This window comes from Narcine bancroftii, chromosome 2 (genome assembly GCF_036971445.1).
Source record: "Narcine bancroftii isolate sNarBan1 chromosome 2, sNarBan1.hap1, whole genome shotgun sequence".
Lineage (NCBI taxonomy): Eukaryota > Metazoa > Chordata > Chondrichthyes > Torpediniformes > Narcinidae > Narcine > Narcine bancroftii.
Genome location: NC_091470.1, coordinates 97,810,883 through 97,820,710, shown reverse-complemented (window position 1 = coordinate 97,820,710; position 9,828 = coordinate 97,810,883). Strand labels below are relative to the sequence as shown.

General features: G+C 42.8%; 2 protein-coding genes across 14 annotated transcripts in view; one reads left to right on the top strand and one right to left on the bottom strand.

Annotated features, from left to right (window-relative positions):
* LOC138753961 (myoferlin-like) overlaps positions 1-5,234 on the top strand; it is a 128,304-nt gene extending 123,070 nt beyond the window's left edge. For 5 of the 9 annotated variants that reach the window (XM_069917588.1, XM_069917593.1, XM_069917589.1 and 2 more), the window contains 2 exons: positions 350-435; positions 1,261-1,781. In XM_069917588.1, the coding sequence (XP_069773689.1) occupies positions 350-435; positions 1,261-1,498 (324 nt within the window). In that variant the 3' untranslated portion in view covers positions 1,499-1,781. Of the gene's footprint in view, positions 1-349; positions 436-1,233; positions 1,782-5,021 lie in introns of those variants that run through there. The other 4 variants (XM_069917591.1, XM_069917595.1, XM_069917594.1 and 1 more) reach the window with 4 other exon arrangements.
* LOC138753962 (VIP36-like protein) overlaps positions 1-9,828 on the bottom strand; it is a 34,630-nt gene that overhangs the window by 4,951 nt on the left and 19,851 nt on the right. For 2 of the 5 annotated variants that reach the window (XR_011351527.1, XM_069917598.1), the window contains exon 8: positions 5,179-5,229. The exons of 1 other annotated variant lie outside the window; for it this stretch is intronic. Coding sequence is in view for 3 of the 4 variants with exons in the window: in XM_069917598.1 (XP_069773699.1) it covers positions 5,216-5,229 (14 nt within the window). In the remaining variant the exon portion in view is untranslated. Of the gene's footprint in view, positions 1-5,178; positions 5,230-5,254; positions 9,827-9,828 lie in introns of those variants that run through there. 2 more of the 5 variants (XM_069917597.1, XM_069917600.1) reach the window with 2 other exon arrangements.

The following is a 9,828-nucleotide window of genomic DNA, read 5'->3' as shown; positions in this document are numbered from 1 at the left end:
CCCTTCTGCACCTGTGAACGGCCACGTCTGTGCCTACAAGCTCCCTTCTGCACTGCCCAAAGATCAGGAGTGTGGAGCCACACTGTCTCTGTTCTGGGAGTGTTTGAGAATTGGAGCTGCACTTTGTGCTGTTCATACCATGGGGATTTTGATGCTATAAATGAAAGATGCTTGAGTTCATTAAATCCTTAAAAATATGCAAACATAGAAATGAATGGACTCCGGAGGTTTCTCCTATAGGAAAATAATTATATTCTCTGAAAAACTTTGTATGAGACTATGTGTAGTAAAACACAAAAGTCTGTAGTCACTGTGGTTGAAGTAAAAACTCAATCAACGTATTTTATAGAGCAAAGATAGATGCATAACCAACATTTCGGGCTTGAGCCCTTCAACGGGGTATGAGCAAAATGGAGACAGGCGCCCAAACAAAAGGTATGAAAAAATGCTATATAAAGTACACTGTTGACCAGCTGAGTTTCTCCAGCATTGTTTTTACTTACACGAGACTATTTTGATTCAAATGAGGCTCATTAGTGATATTTGACAGTTTTCTTGTATAATTCATGATGCTTTCTCTGTAAGATTTGCTATTACTACTGGTTGAAACAGGGATGTGTGAACATAAATCTCAACTAGCAACTAGCTTGGAATCTAGTGTTACAGTGTTAACTTTATTACATGGTCTTAGTTTGTCTTCTCTGCACTTCTGTTGATGCATCATGTGAAATGCCTGGTTCCTGCTTTGTATCAATCACGACACGATAATTGGTCACCATGCTCCTGGGCCAGGGAGAAACGAGAAAAAATATGCAGATGTTACTCAGCTCGATGGCTTTCTGCTGGCAATCGCTGGAGAGTCAGAATTTAGTTTGGGCTGAATGCCTCCCAGCGCCTCTGTACAAAGATTCACAGATTACAAGTACCACACACACTATCTGACAGTTTGTACACATCATACTCATGTGCGTTGTGGAGGACTGCCTGTACTGGGGAACATCTGGATCTGAAGTAGTGAGAATTCAATGTGAACTAGTTAAAAAAAAACAGGCACGCTCCAGCTGAATGCTGCAGGCGATCTGGCCACTGAGAGGCAGAGAACAAGTTGACAGATCAGTCTGTTGAGATTCTTCCCATCCCTGCCGCAGGCTATAAATTAAGACCTTACTACCACCATGTAATAAACTGGGATCTATTTTACTATTTTTTTTCTTGAATTTGTTTTCTTAACAGAACGCTATAGCAAACTTTTTGTTGCAGTCCACTAGATTTCATAGAACGAAAAAGTGACCAGGAGCCACTCAAGCCAGAAGCCAGCCAGTCTCGTGGTGAGCAGCTGGGTCCAGAGAGCAGCAGCACAGGAGTACGTTCCCAGCATGTTAACTTGATTACTTTTGCTATTGGCCCTGACTGGAAAAGTTGGGTGTGTGCGGGAGACGAGACACGAGAGTGTACAATCAACCCTCATTTGTGTAGATTCCAGAAGATTCCCAACTAAGGCCAGGAGGTTTCAGTCACCAAGGCTGCCTCCACTGCTGTGATCGAAACAAAGCTCCTGCTGAAGAGTTTGAAAAACAAGGGTTAAACTCGTGGGAATCACTCATCTCGTGCAACAAATGTAGTGTTTATGCTTGCCAGTATTTTCCAGAAATGCTCCTTTTACCTTCAACTTTTGAAAGTTTATAAAAGGGGGCTTTTGCAAAGCATTTGCTGTAATAGTCTAAAAAAATAAGATTTCTACTGTTGTATATCCAATGTAAATAAATCTAAATGCCCTATGATTTTGCTTAATATTGGTCTTGTGTGTAATATTGATAAAAGTAGGCACTTGGGAGATTAGAGGGGAGAATGGCATCTGATTGGAGGTTTAAACATTCTCAATACAAAAACAGAAACGAGAATGAGTCTCCAGACTCTGATTGTGGTAAAAACGTAGAGAAATGCTGGATGAACTTGACCGGTCTTGCAGCGTCCATAGGAGGTAAAGATATATTACTGACATTTCGACCTGAGATGACCTTCAAGGTATAAGCAAGAAACAGGAAGGCATCAGAATAAAGACTGAAGACTGGCTGGGGGAGGGCTCCAGACGAACGAAAGGTGTTAATAGGATACAAGAGGAAAAGTGAGAATTGGTTTTGGCTCTGAAAGGAGGCAGAGGGAAAAGGAGAGAGAGCTGGTGGGGATGTGGGGTGACCGGAGAAGTCGATGCCACCCTGTTTGGAAGGTGCCCCAGACAGAAGATGAGCAGCTATTCTCAAAGTGGGCACTTGTTTGTAAAAACCTTATTTTCCTTAACACAAGTATTTTTTATGATCTTTATGTAGTCGGTAGAAGTATGCAACAAACCAAAACTGGACTGCTTCATTGCAGAGGGGAGAGGTGGGCATAGCCAAAAAAAAAGGTTGAAAATGGCTGAGACATAGTGGAGGAGGAGAATCAGTAATTAATTGAATAACATTGTATTTTGGTGTCATCCAGCAAAGAAAAAAATAGCTGATGTCCTGATCTTTAATGATCGGCTATTTGGTCTTTTAATCGTCTTCATGTGATGTGATGATTGTAATATGTGATCCAAGTTTGCCATCCAGAAGTTGAAGCCGATAAAAAAGAACAAGTTTGTGCGTTAGTCCATTATTTTTTTTAATTTAAAATTTAGACGTACAGCATAGTCACAGGTCAGTTCAGCCCATGAGCCTGTGCCACCCAAATACACCCAATTAACCTACACCCCTGGTACCTTTCAGACGGTGGGAGAAAACCTGCACAGACCCAGGGAGAACATACCAACTCCTTACAGACACCGTGGGATTTGAACCCCTGTCCTGATCGCTGGCACTATAAAGGCATTCAGCACTCCTATCTGAATAAGACGCTGGTAACCAACGGCCATGAGTGAGCCCAAACTGCAGACGAGCACAGTGCAGTAGTAACTGCTGCACCGATTAACATTGCTTCCAAAAGGTGGCACCTTAGAACATCCCCATGTGGCTAACCCGGTGGACGGAAAAGTTTGTGAATGTTAGTTCACAGAGGAATACAAAGATGTTCCGTCCTGAAACCTTGATGGTCTTATTCTGAAGACAATATCTGGACAGCCTCCTCTATCCAGGCGACAAGACAGTGAAGTGTCAGGAAGAGAGGTAGTGATATGAAAACTAATCCCACGCTGGGTTAGTTTTCTTACACATAGAACAATACAGGCCCTTTGGCCCTTGATCTTGTGCCAACCCATATATTCCTTAAAAAAAAAGTACTAACTCTCTATTTTACTTTCTTCCATGTGTCTAAGAGTCTCTTAAATGCCCCAAATGTTTCAGCCTCCACCACCATCCTTGGCAAGGCATTCCAAGCACTCACAAATTTAAATAAAAATGATGTTTCCCCTAAACTTCCCTCCCTTCACTTTGTATATAAAGTCCTCTGGTGTTTGCTGGCCCTATCCTTGGAAGCAGGCACTGGCCATCCACCCTATCAATGCCTCTCATAATCTTGTCGCCCTCTATCAAATGTGAAAGTCCCAGCTCTGCTAACCTTACCTCCTAACACTTGTTTTCCAATCCAGACAACATCCTGGTGAATCTCCTCTGCACCCTCTCAATAGCTTCCACATCCTTCCTATCATGAGGTGACCAGAACTGAACACAATACTCCAAGTGTGGTCTCACCAGAAACCTCTACTCCTGAATTCAATCCCCCTATTAATGAAGCCAGCATCCCATTGGCCTTCTTAAATATCCTATCAACTTGTGCAGCTACCTTGAGGGATGTATGGATTTGAACCTCATGCTCCCTCTGTTCCTCCACACTCTTAAGTAATTGACTGTTAATCCTGTACTTCTGGTTTGTCCTTCCAAAATGCATCACCTCACACTATCTGCCACTTTTCTACCTCTTCAGAGAGAGCCTCAATATAGAGTGCAGTTTTTCCAAGTGGTGCAGGGGCAAAAAGGAAGAAAAAGAGGAGTTTCATTGTAGAACCTGGCAGGCCCACATAATAAAGCTTGTCTACAGCCTCCTGCATTAACCACCAAACTAAGTGCATTTCCTCTCTCCCCCCTTCCCCCCCCCCCCCAAGTGGACAGCAGTGTGCATCCATTTGTAACACAGTGGACCAGACTAAATGAAGTGATGTCCAATTATCTAAATGTTTTTGCTGGATTTTAAAAAAAATTTAAAAAATTCTGATTGAAACAGACTCCTTGTCTTGGATGCATTTCCATATGCTGTGATATCCACCAGTTCAAGGCCTCCAATGAGGTAGTGGACACAACGTGCTCCAACCCCTGGGAGACCCCGGCACAGGAGTAGTTGGGTGGCTCACTGGTCCCTTCAGCTGCTGTTGAATCTGATGTCAGCTTGCCCAAATTCAGGAGCAAGCTGAAGAGAAAGGACCCCAAATGACTTTTCCCTTAGCTATATTGGTAGCACAGTAAAACCCCTGGTATCTGGAATTCAAGCAACCAGCAGTCTCATTCAACTTCCAAACAAAAATGAAAAAAATACATTTAAGATAAATAAATAAGAATAAAATCGGTAAGAATACACGTTTAAAATTGTAAAAGTAAATGTTCTCTTAAGTAACACATAAACCTTTGATGAAGGCAGGAGCAAATATTCAGCCAGCGGAGGGCCTTGGTTGGGCTTTGCTCGTAGCAGCTGTTTGAATAAAGTTGTGTGAAACAGCAATGGTGTCGCCCAGGATAGAGTTGTTTGATGCCACTCACAGTTGGGGTGACTCTCTTAAAGGGTCTCCTTATCCCTGCTTAGTAAGAGTCGCCCCGGTCAGAGACTTTATCTGTAAACTTGGGGGGAGGGGTGGTTAATTATCTATAATGTTATTGTTGGTCTTTTGGACAGCTCCATGGAGGGGGAGGAACCTACAGATGCAGCGACAGTTAAATGTTTTCAAAGACAGAAGTAAAATGCTTTAAGATTTGTATATTCATGCAAGTGAAGTTTGTTCAGTGTAAGTAGAGTATTTTTTCCTTTGGCTTTTAAACTGTTTATTCCTAATGCAGGTGTACTAGTTGGGCATCGTAAGAGCAAGTTTCAAGCAACCAGAAAATCCATCATCTACCAATCCCCATAGCTTTTACTGCATTGGACATGGCAGAATTCTATAATCTTTTCCCTATCAGACCAGGGCAAATCTGTTGTAAACCCCCGATCCTGTACCTTTTGCTGTCTTCTGTGACCACATCACTTTTCTTGATCAGTGCGAAGTCGCTTGGTAAATAAAACAAATATTGGCTTTGTATCAATTTCCACTTGTTATGTTTAATTACATTTAAACAGTAGCATAAACAACATTGGGTTCCACAATGTTTAACTTAACAGTGCTGAGTGAAACACAAAAGTCTGCAGTCATTGTGATTGTAGTAAAAACAAATCCTCTGCGGTCTCGCAGAGTCCATAGGAGATGAAGATATATTACCGATTTTTCAGGCCTGAGCAAAGGGCTCAAGGTTGGACTCAGGCCCAAAATGTCAGTAATATATTCTTACCTCCTATGGACGCTGCGAGACCGGCTGAGTTCCTCCAGCATTTCTGCATGACTTAAAAGTACTGCCTACTTAGGGCAATATTCAGCATTAAAGCAGTTCCTCCATGGGTTTCTCATTCTGAAACATTAACATAGCTGCTGGAGGAACTGCTGAGTGGTTCCAGCACTTTCCATTTTTATTTCTAGGTTTCTCGTGTCCTGCCTTAAAAAAAAGAACAAATTCTGAACCAAATATTAGACAGTAACTATGCCTTGTGCATTTTTTTCCCAATTACGTAGGCACTGTTTAACTCTGAGGCACGTGGTGCTGTGAGCAAGTACTCTCAACACCTGCCCATTATGAGACTGTAGATGCTGGAGGTTGGAACCAAAGGCAACCTGCTGGAGAAATTCAGCGGGGTCAAGCAGCATCGGCGGGTAAGAAAATTGCCAACGCCATCATGAAGGGTTTCGTCCCAAAACACCAGCACTTGCTGCCACTGAGGCTGCTCGACCCGAGTTCCTACAACGGACTGTTTCTGGCTCATTTTAATCAAAAATATAAACAGCAACTGTTGAAACTTTTGTAACTATCTAGAGCCATTCCTCCCAAATCTCTCCTATTTATTGAATTGCTGAAATTTTTTGTTTGTTGCCACATTTTGCTTCTCTATGGAACTGGTTTGTAGACAGCGACAGATTAGACATTGAAAACCTGAATGATCCCGAGGGTATTTTCACCACATCTCCCCCTGCAGCAAAAGAGTTAATTAATTTGTGCTGTTTCCTCGTGGGCTTCAGGGAGAGTTGCCGTCTTACAAAAAGCACCATCTCGCAAAGTTCTGCCATCTTTTCTTAACTGACCAATTTTACATGATGAAATTTGTAAGGCAACTTCTCAATAGCTCTCATGGCCAGTGACAGCCTTGCTCTCCTGTTGGTGCTTCATGCTTCACCAGCTGCATTTAAAGAATGAATTTTCCACTCGGCATTAGTGTGCTGTATCTCTGGTGACAATGCCTACCTCTGCCATCCCTCCTGCTGGTGATGTTTTTGCCACCACCAGGGCGGCACCTTTTAATTCAATCACTGTCCAGATTTTGATACCACTGGCAAAGCATTTATTGCCCCTTCCCAATAGCCGTAGGTGGGGGCTCAAGGCCAATTGGATTGCTAAGCCATTGCAGAGCCAGGATATTTGTACAACAGGATTCACCTGCAGTTAAGGACAGGTCGGTATTTAAATAATGATCCAGATGCCTGGAACTAAATAATGCGGTTGCTATTGTGGGATTTGAACTTGCACCTCTGGGTTATTGGTCAGGTGAACAAACCACAAACACATTGAAATGGTATTTACCTTGCCAGCACTCGCCATTTGGGCAGTTGGCCACCAGGCAGCAAGTAGACACCAGAGTTTTCCTGCAGTGACTTCGGCAGGTAGGATCAGCAGAAGATGGAGGGTGACCAAAAGTAAAAACACAAGGCTGGAGAAACTTGGACAAACCGTGTACTTTAAGTAGCAAAGATATTTGGGCTTGAGCCGTCCATTCTATTACCAGTTCTCAACTTGGCAAGAGAAACCAGCACAAAAGGGAGTTAACCAGGGTCAATACTCTAACGGATTCTTCCCAAGAACTTCCTCATCTCAAGTTAGGACCCTGATTTCTGGTTTAGGATACAAGCAGGAAACATGATATTTTATTTGATTTACAGTGGGCTCGGATTGAGAACATTTCTGATTAGTGTTGCAATGTGAGAAAGGACTCTCCATCCACTAGTATATTAGAATAATTGGTCATGATCACAGTTTAGTAAAGAGCTCACCCTCAGTACCACTGTTACCTCATTATGTGGCCAATGGATTAGAATCCTGTATTAGTAAACTCTTTAAACAACATAGCAACAATATCTGATAGAAGGGTGGAATTTTTTGGCAGACTATTATTTGGATGGGGAGAAAACTCAAAACTCAGAGGAAAAAAGGAGCAGGATACCGTAAAGGTTAGCCTCCAGGTTGAGTCGGTGGTGAAGGCGGCGAATGCAATGTTGGCATTCATTTCTAGAGGGATAGCTATATAAGAGGAGGGATGTAATGTTGAGACTCACAGCTGAGACCTCACTTGGAGAACTGGGTACAGTTTTGAGTGTCTTATTTGAGAAAGGATGTGCTGACGCTGGAGGGGCTTCAGAGAAGATTTACTAGAAATGATATCAGAACATGATATAGCACATGATATATCATGTTCTGATATATCAGTACATGATATAGTACATGATATATCAGTACATGATATAGCACATGAGGAACATTTATCAGTTCTTGGACTGTACTTGTTGGGAGTACAGGAGGAGGGGGACCTCACAGAGACATTGCAAATGCTGAAAGGCCTGGATGGAGTAGATGTGGCAAGGATGGTTCCTATGGAAGGGGAGTCTCGGACAAGAGGGCATAATTTCTGGATAAAAAGGGGTCAGTTTAAAACACAGTTGTGGAGAAATTTATTCAGCCAGAGGTCAAGAGTCTGTGGAAGTGAGGTTGTTGAGTGTACTTAAGGCAGAGATTGACAAGTATTTGATTAATCATGGCATCATGGGTTATGGGAAGGCCTAGGTGTGGGGCTGAGTGGGAGAATGGATCAGCCGAGAAGAATGGCAGAGCAGATTTGATGGACCAATCAGCCTACTTCTGCTCCTACATCTTGTGACCTTACCATAAACCAATAACGAAATTTACTGGTTTTACAGTATTTCCTAGTCACAACTTCTCTCAAGAGCTCAGCATGCACAATGAATTGCACAGACAAATTAGTAGGCCCTACCTACACAAATTAACAAGTCTTCCACTGCCAAATTACTGTCACATACAGGCAACATTGAGGAAATAATCTAAACTGCAAAAGAGGCTCAACCTTTGGTCAATGGTGCCAGAAATGTATAAACATCTGAAGTAAGAGCAGGTCTAGTGTATTAATGCATCAGCTGAGCCTGTCGGACTGACTAAAATCTCTCCTGAGGAAAGGCCCCATGCTATGCTGTGTGCTCGATATTTTATTTCTGCCTATTGCACACTGGCTTAGACTAGCAGCCAACTACCCAAGCAAATCCATTTTCCACACCACAACCTCCAAACAAAAGCTCAACACCTCAAAACAGGGACCAGCAAACTGTCCCATCAGATGTAACTCACAGCGGTAACAATACCCCAAATAGCAGTGCTCTCTGTGCAGACAGACCGGTGCAATAATGACATAATTGCAAAGTTCCAGGCACAGTTAAAGCACATGGCATTCAGTCCTGAAACACCTCCTCCTCACTGCACCCTCCCCTTTGACTGTGGAAGTAATCATGAAGGGAGCACTCAAAACAAAAGCAGCTGATTTCCAGTTCTCCCTGCCTTTGAATTTCCAGCAGCTATTTGGGCATTTATTCTGGTACATTAACAAACATAAATAAGACATTTCATCTTGCCCACACAGGAATCAATCACAACCCCCGTTCCAACACTCACCTTTAATATTAACACCATCACAAAATATTTCAAGTACATCTTCTCACCGTCCTGAAAAATAACAGCTGAATGTAACAAACTCACACTAAAGGCACAGCAGTAATCAACTGCATGCAGTTCAAGAATCCTTTCAAGGTTCGAATAAAAGGGGAACAAAAACAGCCGCCTTCCTCGCTTCAGTTTTGCTTATCCTCAATATTTTCCTTCGACAGTGATTTGTTCATCAACTCAAAAACCTTGCGAAACACATTAGAACTCTTCAATGCCCACTGTAGTGGGTGGAGGAGCACTGAGATTCTCCACCACATTTAGGGAGGCTCTGTACTGGATGTGCAGTCATCCAAACATCCCATTCACAACACACAGCAGACTTCAGGGAGAGAAAACCCTCCCATCCCTTTTGAATTCTAATCTGGTTACTTCTGCAGTATTTATTCAAATAAATAGGAGACAAGTTCTCACAATTACAACTTTTTTTCTAAACCGTAGAATTCACCCTTCCAATTGCATTGGGAGACTCAAAGTACTTTCCCCCTCCACAGAGTACAACACAAATGGATAGAGCTCCTCTTGATAGCAGTACACATTTACAGTGAAGAGCCAGTTTTGTCCTGCTGCATCCCTGAAGGTGAATACGTAGTGTGTCTGTTCCCAGTCACAGCCCACGGCCTCTTCACTGCCCGGGTCTTAGTAGAACCGTTTACGGCTCTGCTCCTGCCACTTCTGGAAAACGATGATTCCAATCACAGCAAGCACCATGACACCCACGAGGGAGAAGAAGCTGATGAAGAACAACGTGATCCCGCTCATCTGCTCAGACTCCAGATCATCT